Source organism: Eretmochelys imbricata, chromosome 3 (genome assembly GCF_965152235.1).
Source record: "Eretmochelys imbricata isolate rEreImb1 chromosome 3, rEreImb1.hap1, whole genome shotgun sequence".
NCBI lineage: Eukaryota > Metazoa > Chordata > Testudines > Cheloniidae > Eretmochelys > Eretmochelys imbricata.
In genome coordinates, this window is record NC_135574.1 from 111,651,819 (window position 1) to 111,679,357 (window position 27,539).

Genomic DNA, 27,539 nt, shown 5'->3' on the forward strand with positions numbered 1-27,539 from the left:
GCTTTCTGTGACTGGCAAAACCAACCACTATCCAGTCAGAAGCAGAGCTGAAGTTCAAAGGAGGATCCAAGAAATCAAAAACAAATGGGAGGACAAAGCAAAAGAAATCTAAACATTCGCTGGCAGACATGATATATGTGGAGCTTTTTTGGGGAGATGAAGACCCTGTATGGACCAAGGTCAAGTGGCCTCACACCTCTGAGATCCAAAGATCTAGTACCCTTCCTAAAGATAACGAATCCATCAAAGAGCGCTGGAAGGAGCACTACCAAAGGCTTCTAAATTGAGAATCGACTGTGACTGACGACACCATCGACTCCATCTCTCAGCACCCAATCTGGGAAACGCTTGCCAATCCACCAACACCTGAGGAGGTCTGCAAAGCAATTAAACAAATGAAGAACAATAAAGCTCTAGGTCCTGAGGGCATACCAACTGAAGTACTGAAAGTGGGGGGAGAGAAACTGACTGACAAGCTCCTCAAAATCTGGCGCACGGAAGAAATCCCTGCCAATTTACATAATGCTAACATCATCACCATTTTCAAAAAGGGAGATGGCCGACTGTAGCAACTATCAAGGTATTGCCCTCCTCTCCATCACTGGAAAGATTCTTGCTAGAATCTTACTGAATAGCCTGCTCCCGCTTGCAGAGGAAGTACTTGCAGAGTCCCAGTGCAGCTTCAGACTAGAAATAGTGTGCCCACTCTTAATGGGGGTGGATGGAATTGGGATCTTAATGATTGCAAATGTTCAATAGAAAGATAGTGTCTTGGAATCCTATTCTTTCCCTTTCATAACTAGCTTCTGTGTTCTGCTTCCGTTGTCCCACTCTGTCTGCCTCATCCTGTGTTTAAGTGTACAAAACAAGGATTAAAAGTTATGAGGCAGTACATGATACAAGTCCTTCTGTCACTAAAGATATACATATTAAAAGATTCCCACTCCTACAGCTCCAAGTTTTAAGTCATTGGCTTTATCAGGAAAGCCGCATGCTGCCGTCAGTGGTCTAGTTCAGTTTGAGTTCCTTTGGGGCTGTGCCATTCTAACTAGCAGTACTCCTCCAAGTTCCATGCAGTGCATATCAACATCCTTTTGCTCCCACTCCACCATATTGTTACACTGTTTCCAGCAAAAGTAGTCTTTTGTAAAAACTTTTAAATAATTAAAAAACAAATGTTATAGTTCATATTGAGACACAGACTTCCAGCTGCTTTTATCTACAATTGTAGTCTTCACATGCCCTTTTCCCACTCCTTCAAAGTAGCTAGAGGTGCTCCAATTGCATTGTATCTTTCTCCCCTCTCCCCTGTCCTCCCTCCAAAAACTGTATAGTTTTTCCTCTGAACCAAAGAATTCCTCTTACAAATGCATGACACACACTTCCTTGGGTGCTCTGGTCCTATTCCCTTTGAAGAATCCATTGCATCAAGGTGAATATGAAAAACAATGTGCTATTGAGCACTCTACTTTTCTACTCTTAGTGTCACCAGAGCAATTCTCAGTGCTAAACTTTGGGTTTGAAAGCACCAATCATCTCTGTAACACTAAATCTTTCTCTACACAGAGTTTTGGCTGTGCAACACTTGTTATAACGCATAATTTAGCTGTGGCACCAAGTTTTAGTTCTCTAGCATAATTTATAGTGCTAACCTACCTTGCAGGAAAAGAAAACACCATCAGAGACAGGTTGAACTAATGAATGGAGAATAAACCTGAATGGATGAATGTTATCTGTATTAGGGGATCAGTTCTTAAATTGTGCACCTGAAGAGTCTGTTAACTATACTCCTAACGAAGTACCAATATTATGCCCCAGGAATAAAGTGAACCAGTGATCTTCTAATGTGGACTAGAAATATTGTGAATTTCCCATCAGTGTCATATGACATCATTTATCCTGGCACTTGGGAGGTAGCATGCCATCTTACTCTCTTTGTGAGCCACAGATGTCTTTTTCCAGACTTTTCACTATGGTGGCACTGATCAGTTACTTACCTGTTACTTCTTTTTGATGGCTCCCGTTTTCTTTAGAGCTTGGATTGTGGTTAATAGTTAGACTGCTGACCTCTCTCGAGTTCTGTTCTTTCTCTAGTTGTTAAAGGCAACTTATTAATGTTGCATCAATGCAGCATTGCTCTGTATTGGTTTCCTGTATGGTCTTCCTACTAGTTACACTTCCATGATATCTTCATTTCTCCATCTTTCAACATGTACCATCTTTATCTCATGTGTACTATGGACTTTCCTGTAGTGCTCAAAGGGAACAAGATTTCCTGTGCACCCGTAAATCTAGTATGCCTTCCTTTGGATCCTTCTGACAGTGCATTTGCTAGTCAATTTGTTGCTCTTCTGTGAAAATGTCAGTTTGCACTTAATAAATGTCTGTCATGGCCTTCTTTCATGTATTGGATATATTCCAAATCAGCTTACCATGGATCCTGCAGTAGATTTCCTTGATAGCAGTTTCTGCTTATTTCAGGATGTTTGGAACCTGTGTCAGGCTGCTCTGTCCAAAAAACTCTATTCTTTGCAATGCTCTGTTCACTTAGGATTTTTCTTATTACTTGTGAACCAATATGTCAAAACATTCTCAAGGGGTGCAAATATAATGAAACTGTGCTTTACTTGCATAACTTTATACATGACCCTTGTGTTAAATCAACAATGCAGGCAAAACTTCTTGATAAGAGAAGAATGCTCTTCCCGCTCCCCAACACCACCACCTCTTCAAGACTTACGATTTTTTTTAAAAGGAACAATTTAATTCAGCTTTTACTGATGATGCCTTGACTTTTTAAATGGACATAGATACCTTACCTGGATGTGCAAAGATATGTATCTGTTTGGCCATATATAAATAATAAATTTGCACATGCAGGTATGGTATTATCACATGTAAATTAAGCTTTTTACACATTTGTGCACACCTTCCATGAAAATAAGACCCTGTAGGAAAAGTATGTGGTATCCATGCTGTGATATACCACCTGGTGTTTGTCGTATAGTTAAATTGGCATTTTCAGTCTCTCAAATTTATAAGTCTTAATCACAATCTAACCTTGCACATTTTTTACATTGCACTTATCTGTATGTTCAAGTAGACTGGAACAGCATCACATTGCTGGCACCTAAATATGTATAATTATCTGGAAGATCAGATGTTTATATTATAAATGCTTGCATGCCAGATTTTCAAACTTATTTTTGGTGCAGGCTGCAGCACATCTGAGAGATTTTTTTTTTTCAATGAAAAATACTGAAGTCATCATAATAAGTAATTCAAACAGTTAAATACACTCAGATTTGGGAACTGAATGCTTATTATAGTACCTATGTTGTAAAATATACAGGATCTGCAATATAGCCAAATTAACGTTGCTGTTAGAACTTTAATTTCTGCTTTTCATACTTCAATATTAACTGTGCAGCCTTAATGTTGATTTCACATAAGTTTTTGCATTTAATAAGATTAAAGTTTATAACTAGCATAGATTTGTTGCTCTTTGATATCAGCCCTTATGGATTTTATTGCTTAAAGGGGAAAAATGTGCATAGGTTTAATACATTACTTTTCCTGTGTGATGCTAGTATAACTGAAATATTTTAGATTTGAACTCTTGCCACCATAGTACCAATATTTGACATTCATTGCAATGAAAAACATTACTTTTTAATCTGTTCAAGAAATAAAAGAAACATTCGTGAAAATGTAACAGCTCATTTACTGCATTCAACACAAAACTGAAACAAAATAACTGATTATTTTATGTGGTTGTAATATGGTTAGTACAGGTTTCAGAGTAGCCGCCGTGTTAGTCTGTATTCGCAAAAAGAAAAGGAGTACTTGTGACAACATAGAGACTAACAAATTTATTTGAGCATAAGCTTTCATGAGCTACAGCTCACTTCATCGGATGCATTCAGTGGAAAATACAGTGGGGATATTTATATACACAGAGAACATGAAACAGTGGGTGTTACCATACACATTGTAAGGAGAGTGATCACTTAAGCTGAGCTAATACCAGCAGGAGAGTGGGGGGGAGGAAACAGATTGACAGAGCCAGAAGAGTACCCAGAAGTCACCTACTACAGGACAGGCCCAACAAAGAAAATAACAGAACACCACTAGCCATCACCTTTAGCCCCCAACTAGAATCTCTCCAACGCGTCAGCAAGGATCTACAACCTGTCCTGAAGGATGACCCATCACTCTCACAGATCTTGGGAGACAGGCCAGTCTTTGCTTACAGACAGCCCCCCAACCTGAAGCAACCACACAACAGAACCACTAACCCAGGAACCTATCCTTGCAACAAAGCCCGTTGCCAACTGTGTCCACATATCTATTCAGGGGACACTATCATAGGGCCTAATCACATCAGCCACACTATCAGAGGCTCGTTCACCTGCACATCCACCAATGTGATATATGCCATCCTGTGCCAGCAATGCCCCTCTGCCATGTACATTCGTCAAACTGGACAGTCTCTACGTAAAAGAATAAATGACACAAATCAGACGTCAAGAATTATAACATTCAAAAACCAGTTGGGGAACACTTCAATCTCTCTGGTTACTCGATTAGAGACCTAAAAGTGGCAATTCTTCAACAAAAAAACTTCAAAAACAAACTCCAATGAGAGACTGCTGAATTGGAATTAATTTGCAAACTGGATACAATTAATTTTAGGCTTGAATAGAGACTGGGAGTGGATGTGTCATTACACAAAGTAAAACTATTTCCCCATGTTTATTGCTCTTCCCCCCCACCTCCCACTGTTCCTCAGACTTTCTTGTCAACTGCTGGAAATGGCCCACCTTGATTATCACTACAAAAAGTTTTCTCCCAGCCCCCCACCCCTGCTCTCCTGCTGGTATTAGCTCGTCTTAAGTGATCACTCTCCTTATAGTGTGTATGGTAACACCCATTGTTTCATGTTCTCTGTGTATATAAATATCCCCACTGTATTTTCCACTGAATGCATCAGATGAAGTGAGCTGTAGCTCATGAAAGCTTATGCTCAAATAAATTTGTTAGTCTCTAAGGTGCCACAAGTACTCCTTTTCTTTTTATGGTTAGTACAGTGAATTTATATTCTGTATGGCATTTTCCCAAGTTTGGGATTTTTGTTCCTTTGAAGTTGTTACAGTTGTACAGGCATACTTTGATATATTCTATGAAGAGTTTATTGAGCACTTTTTGTGGTGTAAGGATTTTAAAAATACACTTTGAATAAATAATAAGGATCAGATTCTTGATATTTTATATGTTAACTCTGACCCATACGGGAATGTATGTATTAATATATAAAAATTACAAAAATATGTTAAGGTTGCAAAATCAAGAACTCAAAAGCTGGAAAATGCCAGAATTGTTTTTTTCTGATCAATCTTTCTTTAACCCACTTTGGGTCTCTACGCATTGTGATAATTATATTTAACTGCCTGATCACATACTAACTTCCACAGAAACCTCACAGTCTTATTCAATGCACAGGGAGAATGGTTAATGAGACATGGCTATGTGGTGAATGACATGGGGTTGCAGGTATGAAAATGCTTATTTGCAAGCTACATACAACCCCACTTCATTCTTGTTCAGTCTGTATTCAACTTCAGCCTGCCAAGTGACATTTTTTTTTTAAACTCTGGAACACAGAATATTTCAAACCGTATAGCTAGGGCTCCGTGCCTGTCGTGGAGGTCACCGAAGTCACAGATTCCATGACTTTCTACAACCTCCGTCACTACTGCAGAGGCCAGTGTGGCTGATCCCAGGACTGCCCAAGCAGCTGGCTCTGGCACAGCCACACCGGCCACTGCTGGAGCAGCCCTGCAGCCGGCTGCACTGGCAGCTGTTTGGGTGGCCATGGGCAATGGTCCCCGGGTGGGCGGCCAGAGCAGCCACAGCCCCCAGCAGCCGTCCCCGGGTGGGCAGCAGCCCATTGCCAGCCAGCCAGAGCAGCTGCAGTCCATGGCCCCAGGCAGCTGGTACCCAGCAGCTGGTACCGCAGCACCAGCTCCCAACCTCCCCCCACAAGATATTTAGTCACAGGTATTTTTAGTATGTCATGGACAGGTCACGGCTGTCAATTTTTGTTGGTTGCCATGACTTTTACCAAAAATACCTGTGACTAAAATGTAATCTTGCTTCTAGCTGAAGTAACCAGATAATCCCTACACTTATTATAGCTCCCTGCATCTTGTGGTGGTGATCATTCTACTAGCTTAACAGCTCAAATAAAAGCAGACAGAGTGTAAGTCTTGTATGTGTTTTAGAGTGTATATTACATTATAACACCAGTTCTCAAACCCACCAAAAATGAGTAGTGTCATTAAAGGGGATGGAGAAGGTTGCAATGAAGCTCGATTTTACTTTACTATAGAAGATGATTGGGAAATTTCTCTCACAAGCATTTGTTTATTAGGGTGTCATAGTGTAGAATTAACAGTTATTAAGGCCTCTAGAAACTTAGGGGACGGTAAATTCACATGGCTGGATGAGATCTATCTTTGAGTCCAAAGAACCTAAAGTGCAAGATTCTGCTGACAGTTCTAGGTAAAAACTCTGTTTTCTACATACTTGTGGTGTCTTATGCCTGCACAAAGCTGCTTCATAAGTGACCATTAGCTTTTTCCCATGTTTATGTACATCTTCGAGACAGAAATACAAGAGCCAGAGGAAAAAAATATGGTTGTAAAACTCTAATGTTTAGCAGGGATGTAGTGGAGCAACTTCACTGCCTAAAATTATTTTTAAATAAATTTTGTTGAAATTGGTTATAATTCAATATTGCATTATTTAAATATTTTTTGGAAGAAAAACTTTTGGTATAAAATTAAAATTACTTGTCACAATTTATATTTATTGTATTTGATTTATTAACCTGGTGTCTCTTGAAACCAATATATAAAACAGAAGGCACAAATGCATTGTGCCCTTGAAACTGGAAAAAAGTAGTAATATGGTGAGATTAATTTTAAAAAGCAGTTGGAAACCCAGTGTACAATTAGAATATCTTAAAATAAATTGCAAATAAGGTATTCAAATTTTAAGTGAAGATTTATCCTTTGTTCCAAGGATAACCTTCACACTTGCAATTTTTGTTTGTTATAGACCGGTTTAATTATATCATAATTTCTGAAGCATGCTCTTTTATGTAGCAATTACACCAGGTCTCTGAAGTTTAAAATTTCATATGGCTGAGTGATTTATATATACAAATAAAATACAATAAAGATAAAATAGTTCCCTCTTCCTGGATTTGGTTTTCTGATGTTGGGCTTTAACAAAGTATTTGTAGGATATATAAACAATTTTCCTGATTACTTTTTTGAATGCATTGTATCTTGCAGGATAACATTTTGCCATCTGCCTTTCCAAAGTAAATGGCTGTATGTGGGTACTGAAAGAGGAAACATTCACATTGTGAATGTGGAATCCTTTACGCTCTCAGGCTATGTCATCATGTGGAATAAAGCCATTGAACTGTGAGTTTGGTTAAGTATTACCTAGCTGAAAACAAAAATATTTGTCCCGGATACCATTGTTAATTATAGAAATGTCATTTGTGTTAAATAACAAATTTAAATAGAAATAATATAAACACATTTTATCTCCCAGAAATCTGAAACATATACATATGTTCTGGTCTAAAATTCTTTTCTACATGAGTGTGGGGAATAAACAAAAAAAACTTGCATCTTTTATGTGATGTGATGAGCATTGCCAGGATGGGTATGTAGATCATGTTGAAGTACAGTATTGATTTCATTTATCTGATGTCTGAAATTTAGAATATGTAATTTTATTTTGTAGTTCTTAAGTGAAACTGCAGCTGCCAGACTTTCTTAACAGAAAAGTAGTCTTAAAGTACAGTACAATTCACTTTGTGTGTGAATCTCCCTGAATTTTCTACAGTATGTACAGTTCTCTATATTATATACGCATCTGCATGTTTCTAGAAGAGGGATTCTCAAACTTCATTGCACCACGACCCCCTTCTGACAACAAAAATTACTACACGACCCCAGGAGGGGGTGACTGAAGCCTGAGTCCGCCTGATTCCCAACCAGTTTTTCGGTATTCAAATATTTGACTACAGGATTGTAATGTTCAAAAAGTGTTAATTTATCTCATCCATATGACTTTGTCTGCTAGCTTTTGTTGTAGTCCAATGTCAGATGGCATCATCATAATGATAATTTAATTAAAGGTTTCTGGGGCTCTTTCTAGTTCAGATCTTTTATAGAACATTTATTGTAACTTTAACTTAGGCACACAACTTTTGGACCCGTGCATGCACTTTGTCAAAAATGCCATTGTTTAAATGGCATTTTTGAATGGAATGAGCGGCAGGATGGGCCCATAGACAATAAAACTCATTAGTCATTAACTGTACAATTCAGCAGGATTATTTTTGTGCTCACAATAAATTTTTAGGCTTAAATAACAGTGGTTAAAATAAGTGAATTTGGTTTTATTGATCCTGGAATATTTCTTTCATTACTGAACTAACAGTTGTCACATACTAAGTATAGCTAGGGATAAAACACTTATGTGAAATTGTCTTTAATAAATGATCCTGATATTTAGGTTAAACTGAAAGGAACAGAAGCTGATAGTGTATTGACAGAAATGGAAAAGAAATCGAAAAATAGTGGGTGTTTAGCCGGCTCTTCAGTACAGTGCAGACCAATTCATATTTGTAAATTATTTTCAAAGCTTTCTTATTTGATGATTAATTGATGGATTACAAACAGAGCATGCAATACCCTGTTTCACACAAAGCTATATCTATGCGTCTTTCAGTTAATGTGTAAAGTTTTTTTTCAATAATAAAACGCAAATTATTACCCAAAAAATGAGATGTGGCTGGGGCTAACGATTTGTGAGGCTGTAGAGTCCTACATTCTCCGCGACTTTGTGATTTAGCAGCTAATAAATTAGTTAGTGGTAATATACACTTTTGCACATTGTTTTACGCATACTGAATGGTCAACATTAAGGCTACTTTTCTACTGTGGGATAAAATAATAAAGGCTGCTGTATCACTGCTTCTCAATTAAAAAAATCAAAATACAGGTAAATAAAATAAATGTAACATAGTAATAGATTCACTATGGTTGCAGCAATTGCAATATGCAGCTGTTCACAACATTTTTATCAGTGGGCTGGAAGAAAACATAAAATCATCACTGGTAGAGTATGTAGATGACACAAAAACTGGGCAATGGTAAATAATGAAGAGGACAGGTCACTGATTTAGCATCAATATGGGTTGTTTGGAAAACTGGGTACAAGCAAGCAATATATGTTTTAGTATGCCTAACTGTAAATGTATACATATAGGAACAAAGAATGTAGGGCCATACTTACCGGATGGGAGACCCTAACTTGGAAAGCAGTGACTCTGTAAAAGATTGGTAGTCATGGTGGATAATCAGCTGAGCATGAGCTCCCAGTGTGATGATGTGGCCAAAAGAGCTAATGTGAATCTGAGATGCATAAACGGGATTTCATCTCAAAAGGAACTAGTTGTAATAGATTCTGGGGGGAAAATGTGTTTGTTTTATTTAAGATGGAAATGTTTTCCCTTTCAGATCGTCCAAATCTCATCCAGGACCTGTTGTCCATATTAGTGACAATCCAATGGATGAAGGAAAGGTATGTTGAATTTGAAAATCTCAATAAAGAGCGAGATTGAGTGATGTGAAAGTGTATTTATTTATCTTTTAAAAAAAGAAATAAACCAAAGACAACTTGATACAAGTGCCATGGATTTTGAGGAAGTACTCAATAAATGAGGAAAAACTCCTGATGGAAAGGATATATCAAGGATATACAGGGCTAGGGGAAGCCCAAAAGTATTGAGATAGGCATAGTAAAATAGCATGAAGGGTTTGATCAGATGAGCTATTTGGGCTAAATGAAGTGAGTGTGTGTGCTGAAGCAATGATGAAAGCGGAGATAGAACAAAGGTTAGTTGTGAAGATCCTAGAAGGTATAAATGAAGAAGGAGCTTACTGTGATGGGCAATAGGGATATAGTGAAAGAAAATGGAGAGGCTGAAAACAGTCAGAGGCAAGATAGATAAACTTTAGCATGTGCTTTTTAGGGCTGCTGTCATCAGTGACTGCATGATTTGTATTTTCCTATTGTGATTTACAAAATGTTTAGTGGATTTGGAACCACTAAAAGTAGCTGGTGCCTTTGGATAATTCAGGTAACATATATCCATTCATCCATTAAACCCCTGTCCCCTCATGCTGTGGGAACAGCGCAGAGGCATTGAGTAATTTGTGTTTGTCTTCCTCCTTACTGATCAGTGCTTCTCACCTCCTGCTGTCCTCTACAATGTTTCTCCTTGCAGGACTTCTATTCTTTGCAGGATTAGGTAGTGCTGTGCTTTTTGGTAGCAGCCAGAAGGGAGTCTGATAATTCTGCCACCATTAGGGTACAGAAGATTGCATCATCTTGTGTGTGCCTATAGAGAGAAAAAGAAAAGTAAGAGGGACATAGAATGGACAAATATGTAAGAGAGAAAGAGGCCCCTTTATTTATATAGATAGATAGATAGCTCTGGTGTTCTGAACAAATATTTATCTATCTGGAGGGAAGAGGGAAAGGGTTACTACAGCAGCTGTAAATTTAGTTAAGCAATCTGTGGAGGATATAAACCTATTCTGAAAGTGAATAGAAGTGGAGAGCATTCCTGACAAGATATTTTTCAATATCTGCTTCTTTCTAATCACTAATATAGTTCTGCAAGACGTGCTTGGGGAAAAGTTTGACACTCTCTGTAGAACTCAAATGGTAGATGACTGATTTTTTTTTTAAACTAGTTTTTTTTACTGGAATTCCTTGTTCTATCTTGCAACATTAAAGTTAAAGATTAATGCATTAATTCACTCCAAAGTGGTTCTGATCATTTAGAGGGGACAGTAGCAAGTGGCGCCTCAAGAGAGAGCGAGAGCACTTATCTATGTGGGGTGAACTCCTACAGAATAAAAGACCGTCTCAAATCTCACCACCTTCTGCTCCCAGGGCAACGTTCACTACTTTGATCTTGCACATTTTTTTTCAACCTTAGTTCTGCATCAAACATGTAGAAGTGTGTACATTTTAAAAACCATTCCCACAAAGTATAACCCTCTGAAAATGCTGGAGAGCATATACAAATATACCTCCTGGTGAGAAAGAGAGAACAAACCACACATGACAGATACATATTCTGTGACATGACTACTTACTGGAAGACATATCTATAAAGAGGAGATTTACATTTCTACCTATTCAGGACCTGTCTATACAGTGCAAGCTACCATGCTTAAGAAAAGTTTAAATGTATTTGTGTTAGAATTGGTTGTTTGGAAGGGAACTTTACTTTAAAAGTGAGCAAAGTGGTTGGCTAACAGTCCTTTAAACTTAATTTTGAGAAAATACATGCTGGCCAGAGAGAGAAGCAGGAATCAAGAAAAATCATTCAGCACCATGCAAATTTTATTAAAATTATCTATTTTCTATTACATAAAATCACTGTTAATTAATTAATGGAATAAATCAAAAAATGATGGACAGTTTAGTACTCCTTCCTGTAACAGCTAAGGCCATTGTACCCCAAAATATAAGTAAAAATATTGCCTTCCATGACCATATTAATGTACACATGTTTAATTATAGGTTTCAGAGTAGCAGCCATGTTAGTCTGTATTCGCAGAAAGAAAAGGAGTACTTGTGGCACCTTAGAGACTAAGGTGCCACAAGTACTCCCTTTCTTTTTATGTTTAATTATGAAACTTTTTGGCTTGAACATGGTTTGGTGATAATGTAGTACTCAGTTTGTTATTAAATGTGGATATTTTGTGATTACAGAAATTTGGATGGTACAATAGATGTCTGATAGCCAGGAGTTACCTTTTTGAGACCATGTATCTGCTGTGTAATAGTGAAGTAGTTCAGTAGTTTTAGAACTTTGTTGTGGAGTGTCGCAGGGCAAGTGCGCCCCGTCCCCTCTTGAGGTGAGGCGGGGTAATAACTTCCCCACAGTTGCGTCCTTCTGACCACCCTTGGTTTTGGGGTGGTGAGGACTAATGGTTAAAGTCAATATGTCAGCCTCTCCTCTCAAGGTTATGTGGCCCAATGGCTAGAGTCAGGGTGACGGCCCCTTCCCACAGGCTGTGGGGCCCAATTGCCCAAATCAAAATGGTTTTCTGGTTCGGCCAGGGTGTATTGGCTAGTGATCAGAGTCAGTGTGGCCAGCTGGCTCAGCAAGGCAGTATGGCCTAATGGCAAGAGTCAATAGGCCCGCCCCCTCTCTCAAGTTTGCATGGCCCAATGGCCAGAGTTGTCAGTCTAACTGCCCACATCAATAGGGCTGTAAGGCCTAGCAGACAGAGGCAGTATGACCTCCCATTTCAGAAAGGCTGTATGGCCTAACAGTCGGATTCAGTAGGGCTGCCCCTTTCTCAGGGTTTTATGGCCTAGAAGCCAGAATCCGTGTAGCTGCCCCTTCCGTGGGGCTGCATGACCTAGTGGCAAGTGTGCTTGCCACCAGGTCAGCGGGGATTCCACCATAATACTCTGACTCCACTCAGCACCACAACTGGTCTCCCTGAGCTACTTCCTATCCGGTTCCTGATACTAGGGTCCCAGCGTCTCCGTGGGCTCTGGACTCTCGGTCAGGGTGGCTCCCAACAGGTCTGCCACTCCTTGGGCAACCTCTGGAGTCACAGCGTCCCTGGCTCCCGCCGTCTGGGACTTCTACGGTTCCTGGGCTGGAGCTTGAAGCGTGCGTTCTCTCTCTTTGGCGGTCTGTGCTGAATGAGCTGAGCTGCTCCCTTTTCTACCTATCCTCCTGAGGTATGGGCTCCTCGGCCCAGAGGGTGAAGTTAACCCTTGCAGTACCTATGCGGGGAAAGTGCGCCCCATCACTTGGAGGATTCCTTGTCACGTGTAGGAATAAAGATACAAGAGGGTGGATCTAATGTTGTTGCAGTATCTACTTCATAGAACAAGAATTACAGGTATTTTAAGTAATTTTCTTTCCTTCAACGTTCTTTACTCTGATTATTGCAGCTCCTGATTGGCTATGAGTCTGGAACTGTAGTATTATGGGACCTCAAGTCAAAGAAGGCAGATTACAGATACACACATGATGAGGTAATGACATTATTCTTCAGTTGACTCATTTCCAGTTGTGTTGCAATGTTTTTGTTTGTTGTGATTTAGTCATTAAATATTGGCAATGTTTTGTATGTTTGAACAATGATGTTTAGAAGTGAATACTGTATTCCTCATAACTGTTTAATACCTGCGTAAGTGAATCTGTACTGTCTGTTGCAAGCATACCAGTTGCTTCTAAACATTTTGCTATATTAAAATAATTTTTTCTAAATAGGACATTTATTATTAAATTGTCTTTTTTGCTGTGGTTTGGTAAATACAACTCATATGTTTAAAATGCTTAATATATTTTCAGTTTCTCTAAATTTCCTGCAACAGAAGATTTTTATTGAGAAAAATAGGAAAAAATGCCTATAACCCATAATTCTGTGCAGCTGTGAAAATTTAAATATATAAAAACAACTTACAAATAGATATCAATATCTATAATAATCTATTGTTATCTACAATAAAATCACTGTTAATCAATAGTTAATGGACCAAGTCCAATAAAGATGGAACAAGGGTGTGAAGTACTCTTTCCTGTGTCAGCTAAGGCAATTGTACTCAAGGCCACAAAGGAGTGATTTTCTTCTCTGCTTTGGGTTTACATCAGGGAGACTGTTTCAATATCCTTTATTTCTTCACAAAAATTAAACCAACGGAATCTTGTGAAGGGAGGTGCTGATTTTGTGCAGTTTAATGCCATCCTGGTAATGCTTACTTTTTGGACTGTGCCTCACATTTTCATGTCTGCACAGGACCCATGTAGCCCCCATTAAGGTGGATTTGTGACTAGTTTGCACAACCTGGTTGTGTAATTTTGGCCACCAGAGCCTTCCAACATAGTTTTTACTGATATAAGCAGGCAGTAAACTTGATCCATTGTATGTCTCCTGCACGTATGGGTAAGTGTAAAGCAACAGTCTTACATCTGTCTCGTGTTTAACTAAAAAGAGAAAAGCAGAGACAAATATTTATAGTTCTCAGATTTTCTTCTCCAGATTCAGTAGAAGGGCCAGGCTGCAAGTGGAATGCAGCTACTGCCTGCCTCTCCTGTTGTGTCTATACTGCAATTGGGAGGTGTGATTGCAGCACAGGTAGACATATGTAGGCTAGCTTTGATCTAACTATATCTAGCTTTGAACTAAAGCTGGTTTGAGTAATAATAGCAGTGAAACCACAGCAGCACAGCTTATCCTCTCAAGTATGTACCCAGGGTTTGCGGCAAGCAATGCTGTCACATTTTCACTGCTATTGTTTGAGGTAGCTAGATCTAACTAGGTCAAAGCTAGCTTGGGTATGTCTACGCATGCTGCATTCGTACCTCCCAGTTGCAGTGTAGACATGCTCTCAGGCCTTCTGGGATGTATCGTGGGGAAGCTAAGGTAATACTTCACCTAAGATGCGCTTCTGGTTTGGAGATGGGAGTTGGGTCAGGCAACAAATGGAGAAACAAATCTGTCTTTGTCTATCTCACAGTCCTACTTGGCTGTAGAAAAGTGGGAGGCTCCTTTGAGATACTCTTCAGGTTGGGAAGGAGGCCTGGCCAGATTGCAGATAAACAAGCAACCCAAGCTCCCATCTCTCATATAACATAGTGCTTCACATATTGTAAACACTGTACATCAGTCCTGTGAGGGACTGTAGTTGATATTGAAATATTTATCCTATTTTATAAATGAGAAAACTGAGAGAAAGAGAGAAATGACTTGCCCAACTTCATATGGTGGTTGTTTAGCAGGGCTGATACCGGAACTGAGGAGTTCCTGTCTTCCAGTTATGCATTCATGTTCCTAGAACCCGGACTGCCTCTGCAGCTGCTAGTTAAGCTATTAGTTTGGACTTCTCATGACCTAGTCATAACCATAAAAACCTTAGTATCTTTCAGCTTTCAAAAAGTTGTGATAGATATGTATTTTTAGCCTAGTGCTAAAATAAATGAGTCGAATTTACATGTGAATCTAACATTTACATTCTAACAGCTTACTCATTTAGAATCACAGTATAAATCTGTAGGTATAAAAATATATTTCTACTCTTCATATTTTTCATGTAAGAAAATCATGAAATAGAGAGAATTAAAAGTTTAAATTTACACTTTCACAATCTTTTTGTTTTGTCTGTTTTCTGTACTGTGCATTGCCACAAAGCAGAGAGGGACAGAAAAAATTGAAGACTTTGTATTGAGAGAGCTCAATACATTTCACAATATTCACTATAAAAAGAGTGGTTTCAGAGTAGCAGCCGTGTTAATCTGTATTCGCAAAAAGAAAAGAAAAGGAGAACTTGTGGCACCTTAGAGACTAACCAATTTATTTGAGCATAAGCTTTCGTGAGCCACAGCTCACTTCATCGGATGCATTCAGTGGAAAATACAGTGAGGAGATTTATATACACACAGAACATGAAAAAATGGGTGCTATCATACACACTGTAAGGAGAGTGATCACTTAAGATAAGCTATTACCAGCAGGAGAGCGGGCAGGGGGGTCGGGGGGGGGGCGAGAAAACCTTTTATAGTGATAATCAAGGTGGGCCATTTCCAGCAGTTAACAGGAATGTCTGAGGAACAGTGGGGGCTGGGGGCGGGGAAATAAACATGGGGAAATAGTTTTACTTTGTGTAATGACACATCCACTCCCAGTCTCTGTTCAAGCCTAAATTAATTGTATCCAGTTTGCAAATTAATTCCAATTCAGCAAGCTCTCGTTGGAGTCTGTTTTTGAAGCCTTTTTGTTGTAATATTGCGACTTTTAGGTCTGTAATCAAGTGACCAGAGAGACTGAAGTGTTCTCCGACTGGTTTTTGAATGTTCTAATTCTTGACGTCTGATTTGTGTCCATTTATTCTTTACGTAGAGACTGTCTAGTTTGATCAATGTACATGGCAGAGGGGCATTGCTGGCACAGGATGGCATATATCACATTGGTGGATGTGCAGGTGAACGAGCCTCTGATAGTGTGGCTGATGTGATTAGGCCCTATGATGGTGTGCCCTGAATAGATATGTGGGCACAGTTGGCAACGGGCTTTGTTGCAAGGATAGGTTTCTGGGTTAGTGGTTCTGTTGTGTGGTGTGTGGTTGCTGGTGCAACACAACCACTACAACAAAGCCTGGTAACAAAGCCCGTTGCCAACTGTGTCCACATATCTATGAATAGAGACTGGGAGTGGATGGGTCATTACACAAAGTAAAACTATTTCCCCATGTTTATTTCCCCACCCCCACCGTTCCTCAGATGTTCCTGTTAATTGCTGGAAATGGCCCACCTTGATTATCATTACAAAAGGTTTTCTCGGCCCCCCTCCCACTCCCCGCTGGTAATAGCTCATCTTAAGTGATCACTCTCCTTATTTACATTTTTTCATGTTCTGTGTATATAAATCTCCTCACTGTATTTTCCACTGAATGCATCCGATGAAGTGAGCTGTAGCTCACGAAAGCTTATGCTCAAATAAATTGGTTAGCCTCTAAGGTGCCACAAGTACTCATTTTCTTTTTATAAAAAGAGTGAAAACAAATTTACAGTAAGGAAGGAGGAATTCCTTCCTCTACAAACTTTCCACCAAGGATTTTCTGTTAATTTAAATTAAATCACTTGTCCCTATAGCACATTATGCTTGCTCAACTAGTGAACTTTCTGCATTGTTCTCATGTTTCCAGGTCATGTGACTTAGTGATTGACGTGAATTGAGAATCTAGCTTCAACGCAAGCTATTAAGTGATTGACATGCATGTCTTGAGTGTATTTATGATCATGCCTTAAGGAGTTACAGGCCCCACCTAGCTGTGTAATCATTTTTCTCTTGATTCATTGATTCTGGCATATTTTAGATTTTGTTCTATGCTGAAATTTTTTTTTGTAAAATAGTGATTTGTTTGTTTTGAGACTTCATGTTGTAGGTTGGTACCTCAAACCAAAAAGATATAATAGAAATAATATTTTTTTTTGTTAATGTAAACTAAAAAATTAATAATCTAGTTCAGGGTTCTCAACCTTTTTCTTTCTCATTCTCCCCCCCGCCCCCAACAAGCTATAAAATGTTCACCTTTGCCACAACTGTTTTTTCTGCATATAAAAGCCAGGGCCAGTGTTAGGGGGTAGCAAGCAAGGCAATTGCCTGAGACCTCACGCCACAGGGGTCCCCGCAAAGCTAAGTTGCTCAGGCTTCGGCTTCAGCCCCAGGCGGCAGGGCTCGTGGCACTGGGCTTCAGCCCCATACAGCATGGCTTCAGTTTTTTTTCCCTGGGCCCCTGCAAGACTAACACGGGCCCTGCTTGGCGGACTCCCTGAAACCTGCTCGTGGCCCCCCAGGGCGTCCCAGACCGCTGGTTGAGAACAACTGATCTAGTTAACACTGCAGGCTAAAAACAGTATGAATGCAGTTAGTTACCTATGGGCTGAGAGGACCAGTGCATTAATTGCTTTGGAGAGAACTGTGATGCAATGGGTGTTTAAGATCTCTCTTCTACCATCAGGAACTTGTAGGAAAGGCCCTTTTGTGAGTTAGGGTTGGGAGCAATCTAAATCTGCAGGATAAAAAAATCAGAAAATCACTATAGTCTCTAGCCTTTTTTTCGTTTAAATTAAGTGTAAAATATTTCCTAACTCTGCAGACTCTCATTCTAATAATTGTATGCAGACAAGTGTAAACCTCATAACAGCTGAAGTACTGTAACCAGTATTAGCTTAGATAATAGATTAGATACTGAAGTTCAGTACAGCATTGACAGAAGTGCCCAGGTAGTAAAAAGGAAGAGCGTGGCTTTTAGGGTAGACTGTCTAGCAATGACTTTTTTGGGGAAAATATTTTAAAATGATTGAACAAAAGCGTTCTAGATCTTGGATCTACCTCACCTGGGGGCTTGGGAGGTGGTATCTATATGACCTCTATATTTATATAGATATTTGTATATCTATATTATATCAGCCCTATATTTCTATAATTGTATGTATGGTGTATCCTGATGTTTTAAAATAAGGAGTAGCGTGTCTAGGTAGGTTTGGGTCCATCCCAGCAAATATTTCTTCCCCTCAGAAGAGGAAAAATATATAAAGTAACAATTTGTTAGCTCATTCCTTGTTGTGCAATACTAGTTAGATACTTTTTTCCTCCATGGACAAGGTGCTTACATGTCATGTTTTCAGGACAGTGATTCCTTCAGCGTATAACTTGGGTTCAGTATTGCTAGTCAGATTTGTTCTAGATTTGGGGAAGCCTGAATATGCAGAAAAGATAAATTAATTCTGTTTTGCATATTGCATCAACAAATTAGAACAACCTGTGTAGAAGTGAATGGTGGAAAGGAAGCTTCTCTTGATTGCTGCTGTCAGAGTAAGTTCAATATTGCACTTATTGGTGTTGTATCTACAGTTTTCTGAATTATTTTTATTGAGCTATTTGAGTGTTTCTTGCCTATGCTTATTTTTCATTTCTTTTTTTCAAAACCTCTGTTTTGAAGTTAGCTGCTAGAATAGGAAAATACTAACTCAAGCAAATGACAAGTCATTGAGAGAGTAAATATGGAACCTCACAATGTCATTTTGCTACTATTTTTCAAACCAACCATATGTAACAGCACATATAAATGTGTTCTTGTTTGTGAATTTAGTTAGTATGGCATTGTTTCTAATAAGGTCAATAATATGTTAACGTATGTGGCTGAAACAGTTTTTAATTTGACAGTATTGGCTTGTCAGTGTTTATAAGCAGTCTCTTTAAAAAACATAACTGCACCAAATCTGCTCAGCACACTTTGAAAGTTCATGCAGTATTTTTCATCATGTGTAGATTGTGGGTCATGTATGTAACTTATGTTGGTGTTTCTGAGGTTTTTACTGTCAACACCAAAACAATGTTATTGAAAAGCGCAACTGTTTGTGATATTGGCAGTATTGGGATTTGGTGTTGGTAATAAACCAGCTTGTCCTACTTTAATAGTGATTGAACAGTTAAAATAACTGGTCACACAGGAAGTGTCTTATGTGTTAAACAGATTAAGTTTTTAGTGACTCACTAGTAAAAAGCTGGATAGATTAATTTCCACCTCCACAAAATTCCCACATCTTTGCCAAAGAAATTGGTTTCCAAGGTTTGTCAGAATGCCAAACTGTCTGCTTATTATTGAATCATCAGTAGTGTCTCTTTAGTTGAGCTTTTCACTAAAAATTCTTTTTGTCACGGCAGTGACTGAAGTCTCCACATTTAACACAATACTGTTCTGAGGTCAAATGATTTTTTTTTTATGGCAATTTTTGGATAAAATATTAGCTCTCTTTTCTGTAGAAAATAAGAACATGTTTTTAGCTTTTAAAATTGGGCTTTAAGAAGTCTCATTTTCATTTGACCGCTAAAGAACCACAGCCACCTCAAACTCAAAACTTAACATACATGTACTTTATCATATCTCTGACATATTTCATGTTATAAAGTTTACAGTTAGAAAGAAAGTTATTTTTGTTGATCATTACCTTTTTTTTTTTTTGCTAAGATGTCAGTATGCACCATGTACTTAGGAGACAGGCTTGCAGCCTTAAGAATGGTTTCAGAGTAACAGCCATGTTAGTCTGTATTCGCAAAAAGAAAAGGAGTACTTGTGGCACCTTAGAGACTAACCAATTTATTTGAGCATGAGCTTTCGTGAGCTACAGCTCACTTCATCGGATGCATACTGAAGTGAGCTGCAGCTCACGAAAGCTCATGCTCAAATAAATTGGTTAGTCTCTAAGGTGCCACAAGTACTCTTTTTCTTTTAGCCTTAAGAATGTATCTGCACATTCTCCATCTGGTGGATCTCTTTATATGTCTGCAAAAGCCTTCAAAGAAATAGGAGGAGGGGAGTAAGAAATTTAAAATGGGGGTGGGATGGTTGTCTACAGTTATGATCCTGTATGGCCACAATTCAGCATGTATTTAATCACATGTTTATGAACTTTGCTAAATTGGGGTCTATGTGAGCAATCTTTAGTCAGAATACCTATTCTGTCAAAGAAATGCAGACTACAGCTCAGTAGTAAACATGAGGAACTATGGGAACATGGTTTTTTGGGTCTGTTTTGTTTTTTTTGCAGTCCAACTGTCGTCCACCAAAACAGCAATATTCACCCTCTCTCTTTCTTAAAACTCCATTAGAACAGTTGCTATCCCACTTATAGCCATTTTGGAACAGTTGTGGTTGCAGTGATAGCATATCAGTATTTGACTTTGACTCTGCAATTAATGATGAATGACTGGTTTCCTGACAGAGACCTGCTTTTAAAGTTATATTATATGCTGAGACACTGCCCAAGCACCCATGAGAGCGCCAATAATGGATATGAGCATAACCTCTGTTTTAAGGGAGCGTACTGTAAAAGACAGAATATTTTCCTTTTTTAGGCCGTCTTATGACAAGTGTCTCCAGCACATTAAGGAGGCAGAAACCTCCTTTTGGCTGGGTGATGTCACTAATGTGGCCCTCGGCTATGCCCTAAGGCTGGAATTTGGCCTACAGCCAAAGGTTAGTGAATACCAGTGGGTTCTAGATCTTGAATAACACTAACTGTACTGTTGTTAACATTATCAGCAGATAACCTATGGACCCTGAAGGAGAGTGGACTAAATTAGTCATTCTCTTAGAGATCATTATTATCCCCTCAGCTCTAGATAATAATTCGTAATTGAGTCAATTCCTGGTAAATCTTGCTTCTAAATGTCTGTGCTGTACTTCAGTTTCTAATGCTGAATATATGACACTTTCCATGAGCTCTGCATTCACTTGATGAAAACAAAAAGTCTGAATGATAATGCTTTGCACTTCCAAAGCACGTTCCACCTCAGTCTGAGTTTCATAAATATTATTGAATTAGGCTTCCTTGACCCCATGTAGCAACTAGGTAATATTATTCACTATTTATAGATCAGGAAACTGAAACTACTGCGATGTGACACAGGAAGAGCTGTGTTCAAGGAGGGAATAGAATCCTCTATCATGACTCCCAGTCCTGTGCAATAACTGTAAGAATATTGCAGTTTACTGTACTTTAAACTTTGAAAGAGTGACTAAGGCTTTGTCTACACTACAGAGTTTTGTTGACAAGTTATGCTGCTTTAATTAAACTGCTGTTGCATGTCCACACTATGCTCCTGATATCAGCAGAGTGAATCCACGTTAGCAGCTCTTGCATCAACACAGAGCAGTGCACTGTGGGTAGCTATCCCACTGTGCAACTGTGTTTGGGAAGGGTTTGCAATGCCTCATGGAGCAGGTACAGTCACATGATGCAGGTTTCTCAATCCCATCATTCCATGAGCATCTGAGTAGATTGTGGCTGCTTTTCAACTGAAGTTTTTTGGGGCGGGGGAAGGGAGAGGCAAGGCAGGGAGTGTGTGGGGGCAGGGGAGTAGGGAGTGTGTGGGGGCGGGGGACTAGAGACAGAAACAGTGTGGGGACATTCCCTCCCCTACGGCTCAGCAGTCTCCCTCTCCTTTCCCTGTGCAGCAGCCTGCTCTACCTGCCAATGGTTTTGTTGTGATTCCCTCTGAGATCTCCCACAGCCTCCTCAGTTTCTGGGAGTGGCATCCTCAGCAGCTCTGTGAACTTTCCATGCTAAGGAATGTCAAAGCTTCCCAGAGCTTTGAAAGGAGAGGGACTCATGCCCTACATAGTTAAATGCAGGGCAGCTGAGTTCGTCAGCCAATGCCTGCCTCCCTCCCTGGCTCTGCACAGCACAGCAGTCCGCCCTGCCCCACCCACCCCCCGCAGCAGCAGCCTGCCTGCTGCTGTGTTCCTAGTGCAGGGAAGAGCAGGAGGTTTCCACTTTAATGATTTGCTCTTTGCTGCCAGATGCTCAGCTGTCAGAACTCCCCAGAGCTTTGAAAGGGGAGCGGTGCTTGCCTGCAGGACAGCTGAGTTCAAAACAGCAAGCAGAGCGGTCACGGTGGGCATCCTGGGATACTTGGGGATACCAGTTCTGGCAATAAAACAAATGGAAAAGTCTGCATTGACGTTTTGTCGCTTCAACTTTGCCACCAAAAGCTTTATGCCTCTCATCGAGGTGGTTTTATTTTGTTGGCTAAACAGAGTTTGGCCACCAAAAGTAACTTCTGTAGTGTGTACACCTCCACTGTTTTGTCGGCAAAAGCTGCCTTTTGTAGCCAAAACTGTGTAGTGTAGACAAAGCTTAAGCATTCCAATCGACAGTGAGAAGTAGAGAACAGAATACTTAGCATTTAGGATACTACGTTTGTCCTAGTAATTTGAAAGTAGTCCTTGAGCAAAATTGTTTAGGGGATGTTAAGTCAGTTATTCCATCCTCTGCACTTTCAATTTTTACTTTGGAGGCAGTGACGATGATTGCGCAGGTTTCTGCAGGCAGAAATGAAATAAAATTAACAGCAAAGATAATGAAATCTTCCAATATAATCTTTGCCTTTACATTTTAACTACAGTCATGGACACCTTGAATTAAACCTGTTTTCCAGGGAATTTCCTTTCTTTGCAAGATGAAGTCTGTAGAATGACACTCAAAGTGTGTTTAAAAAAACTGCTCCCTTCGTGCAAGACAAGTTGGATTTTAAAACTGTAGTATTGTATGCTTTATAGTAAGAATAATGCATGAGCCATCATTTCTTTGACAGAGAATCATCTGAAAGAATACAAAATCTAGCATTCATATTTAACAGAGCTAGGGAAAAAAGTTTATTTGGAATGTGATAGCTATAATGTTAGAGACCTGTGGTTATAAATTAACTTTTAAGAGCAGTTATTTATAATGCCTATCAAACCATCCTGTGCAGTTAGTTTTTTTTATCATTGTCTTGCAAGATGTTTATGCACAGTGAAATGATAGAATGGAAAATGAGAGCTTTCTTTGTGTCTCCTTTGTGAGTTTCTTTGTACTGAAAGGCTCTGAAGTTCAAATATAGCTATTGTAATAAAAAGCATTTTCATGCCTTATTCATACAATATGAACATAGAATTAATTTTATGCTGTAAACATTCATTTTCTGCTGTTTTGTGGATGTGAAAAAAATAAAACAAAGATATTACTGCATGATTTTTTTATCTGCTTTTTAAGTAAATGTTTGGAAATGTTGTAACTTTGTCATTTAAAATTGTCAGGTTTTAAATGAAAAAATATTTTGCCTGCTCTGTTTTAAACTAAACTTTAAAAGCATTAACTCTGAAAATGTATTATAGATTACTATTTTTAGGCTCAGTATTATGATAAGTGGGTAAACATCAGAGCTTATCCCTGAGCTTTATAGAGGATATACCAAAATGGCCCAAGGGATTGCCATTTAGTCAACAAAGTAGCTACCAAGCAATTTATTTATGACAAAAGAATGGATACAGACAGGATCCTTTCCCCCTGCCACTCTCTCTCATGCACATAAAAATGGAAATGGTATTTTTAGAAAGGTCAGAAATGCCTGCAAGTTAGCCATACAAAATGAGCTAAGAAGTAAATCTATTTCTACCAAAGACCATGGAAGATTAGAGTATGGGACAGTGTTATCAATTAGTTGTACAATTCTTGATTATGCACTTGGTTCCTAGATGTCACATTGAGTGGTGCATTAGAAATACCTTGATGGGATACTATTGGATTTTAAATGCTTTCAGATACTGCTTACATTTTTATCAAATAGGAATTAATGGTTTTATTCCATCCCATCTCTCTTCCTCATCATGGCATTTCTCTCTTTCCTTCTCGTACTACTTTGGAGAATTAGTGAAGGGAAAGGACTCTGGGTTCACCCTTTTGAACTAGTTCCCAAGCTGTGCTCAGTTTATACATTCTTGCAAGATCATAGAAATAGGGAAACAATGCTCTTTACCACCCAGGAACAGCGGAAAATACTATTTTACACCATATGGGGAGAAGGGTTCTCATATACATAGAATTATAGAAATGTAGGACTGGAAGGGACCTCGAGGTCTTCTAGTCCAGTTCCTCGAATTAAGGCAGGACTAAGTATTTTCTAGATCATACCTGGCAGGTGTCTTTGATTTGTGAAGTCTGAACAGCACTCTAAAAATAGGCGAAGGCAAACATTGCTAATTTAAAAAATGGCTACATTTCCTAAACCAGATCTTCCCAGTAGTGTTGTAATTGCTACTTAATTGCACAGAAGAGTTAATCATCAGTGTCAAATAGAAGGGAGAGAAGTAGAGATTGGAGTGGGGCTAATTCCTGTGGGATGTGGAAGAGATGAGAGGGATCTTGTAGAATGGGGGCAGAGGTTTGTGGCCTGAAATATTGCGGAAGAACAGAGGGAAATATAGGGTGGCAAACACTGAGCTGAGAAGGAAGCTAAGGAACTGGTATCAGGACAAGAATAGAGATGGTGAAATGAAGAAAAGAGGACAGGATGGATATGAGGTAGAGAGAGAGAGAAATGGGGAAGAAAAGAGAACCTTTCTGAAGCACAAGGCTACTCGGAGCTCCCAGTGGGCAGTCTGTTTCCACCTAATGCCCAGTGCTGGGCTGTGTTTATATCAAAATTGATTCATGAATACTTGTTGAAACAGAATAACTTTCATCATACTATTTTAGTTTTGTTCAGTCCCCAGTTTTTCTCCCAAAATAGTAGTATGAGCATATGCAAATTTGAAAGTTTCCTGCCTTCTTACACATTCGTATAAGAACTAGTGCCCTACTCTATTTAGTTGGGGATTGGTCCTACTCTATTTAGTTGGGGATAGGCCCTGCTTTGAGCAGGGGGTTGGACTAGATGACCTCCTGAGGTCCCTTCCAGCCCTGATATTCCATGATTCTGTGATACTCTATTGTACAGAATCAAAGTGGATCATTCTTTGGTAAGAGCAGGTATCTGTAAAATAGCAGCTTCTACTGAAAAATATTCATTTATAGAGACGGTGAATGACATTTCTACATGCTGTTTTAAAAATTGACTTATTCTATATATTACTTACAAAAATTCATAAAGACCGTTATTTAGATTGCAAATCGAAGCATTCAAAAGTCAGTGCCAGATTTAGTCACCCCTGCCATCTTAACTCTCTCTGCTCTTTTGTGAGGCCATTCTGTGCACAGAATGAGTCATGGAGCTTGGGGAAACTGGTGGAGGGGGAGAAATAGTACATGCTCCTGTTTCATAATGCACATACACAAGGAAGCAGAATTAAGATTGCACTGCCAACCATAAATGTGGCATTTTCTAACTTAAGTGGTTGACTTGGCAACCTAAATTAACATGTATAGAGTTCAAAGCCAGAAGGGACCACTAGGTCAACTACTCTAACGTGTCTATCACCGACCCTTAAATTTTACCTAGTTACCTTGTAATGAGCCCAATAACTTGTATTTGGCTAAAACATATCTTCCAGAAGTCCATCCATTCTTGATCTGAAGACATCAAGAGATGGAACATCTACCATTTCCCTTGGTAGTTTGTGCAAACAGTTACACAATCATAAAATGTATATTTTACGTCCAGTTTGAATTTATCTGGCTTCAGCTTCCAGCCACTGGGTCTTGTTATGTCTTTTTCCGCTAAATTAAAGAGCACTTTAATACCTGTTTTTTGTCCTCCTGAACATACTTATGCTGTAATCAAGTTACCTCTGAATCTTCTTTTCAGTAAACTAAACAGATTGGAAGACAGCCACAATAGAACTCGAACTCCCATCCTTTCTAAATTGTGGACACCAGAATTGTATGCAATATTCCAGTGTGCATCTCACCAGTGCCTTATACTTACTACTCCCCTGCTTATACATCCAAGCATTGCATTAGCCCTTTTAGCATCACACTTGGAGCTCATGTTGAGTTGCTTGTCCACTGACACCTTAATCCTTTTCAGAGTTGCTGCTTTCAGGATATGCTCCCCTATTTTGTAGATATGGCCTGCATTTCTTGTTCCTAGATGTATAATTTTGCATTTGTATGTAGTAAAACATATTTTGTTTGCATGGGCCCAGCTTAACAAGGTATCCCGAGTGCTCTGCATGACTGCCCTGTTCTCATCATTATTTATCATCTGCCAATTCTGTGACATATGCAAATCTTATCAGCAGTGAGTTTATATTTACTTCCAGATTATGGATAAAAATGTTGAACAGCATCGGGCTTAGTACTTTAGAACCCCACTAGAAACATCTCCATTTGATTATGGTTCCCTATTGATGACTACTTTCTGAGCTTTCAGTCAGTCAGTTCTTAATCAATTTAACATATGCTCTATTGATATTGTCTGCTATTTTTTTTATCAGAATGTCACATGGTATAAAGTCAATGCCTTACACTTAGACTTTTGGATCACATCTATGGCGTTACCTTGGTCATCCAAACTTGTAATCTTATCAGAGAATAAAATCAGGTTTGTTTGAAAAGACTTTTGTCTATAAAAACATGTTTACGAGTATTAATTATATTCCTATCCTTTCATTCTTTATCAGTTGACTCATATATCAACTTTTCCTTTTATTTTCCCCAGGATTGATGTCAGGCTAACCAGTGTTACCTGAGTTATCCTGTTTTCCCTTTTCCTACAGTCTTCTCTAATTTCTCCAGTTGCCAAGACTTATTAAAAATGAACATCAATAGGCCAGAGATCTACTGAGCCAGCTCTTTTAGGACTCTTGAGTGCAGATTCGCCAGACCTGCTGCCTTAAAACTGTTTGTCCCTAGTAGATGTTTAACTACTTTTTCGAGTGATGGTCCCTGTTGTATTTCACATGTGTCCACAGCCAGTGAATTTGAAAGTAGTAGTATCTGTTGGCCGGCACGTGTGCCCTTGCTTTGCCTCATGGTTCGTTCAAGGTGATAAAGGGTGGGATGGGCTGACAGCATCTCCAGTTCCTTCTCGCTGCTGCATGATCAGAGTTGGAACTACTAGTGTCTTCCGTCTCTGATGCACTTGGAAAAATGTTTAGAATTTTATATCGTTAGTTTTTCTTCTAGTCTTTACTGTTTTTTAAGTAGTTTTAGCTTCTAGTAATTGTTTCAGTAGAACTGAGACTTTGGGGGAATCTGTTTATTGATTCCTCCCCATCTCAGTACCCACATTTTTTCTTGGTCAACGAGCATCAAGGCTACCTCTACTGCTTGGGAGAAGCCCACACTTCATCCAGGTGTAGTATGTACCAGTCCTTCGCAAACCATACCCAAGAAGACTGGGCTGTCTGCCTTAAGAAGCACCTCATGGAAGCCTCCATGAGGCCTCAGTCAGATCCCTGTCCCCTCCATACATCGGCCTTAGACAGCCAGGCATGCCCCTCAGGCTGCAGAGATAGTCTGGCTCTGATGGTACCACCGCTACAAGCCTAGTACCATGACCTTGTTGGAAGGCAAGGAAGCATGTGCATAAACATGGCAGTAAGCCTTCCTCCAAGCCGAAGGACAATGCACCTTCTGC

General features: G+C 39.2%; 1 protein-coding gene across 7 annotated transcripts in view; it reads left to right on the plus strand.

Moving 5' to 3' along the window:
- The window catches only part of STXBP5 (syntaxin binding protein 5), a 189,638-nt gene that overhangs the window by 55,170 nt on the left and 106,929 nt on the right, over window positions 1–27,539 (plus strand). For all 7 annotated transcript variants that reach the window (XR_013345657.1, XM_077813176.1, XM_077813177.1 and 4 more), the window contains 3 exons: window positions 7,362–7,496; window positions 9,609–9,672; window positions 13,084–13,167. Coding sequence is in view for 6 of the 7 variants with exons in the window: in XM_077813176.1 (XP_077669302.1) it covers window positions 7,362–7,496; window positions 9,609–9,672; window positions 13,084–13,167 (283 nt within the window). In the remaining variant the exon portion in view is untranslated. The remainder of the gene's footprint in view (window positions 1–7,361; window positions 7,497–9,608; window positions 9,673–13,083; window positions 13,168–27,539) is intronic.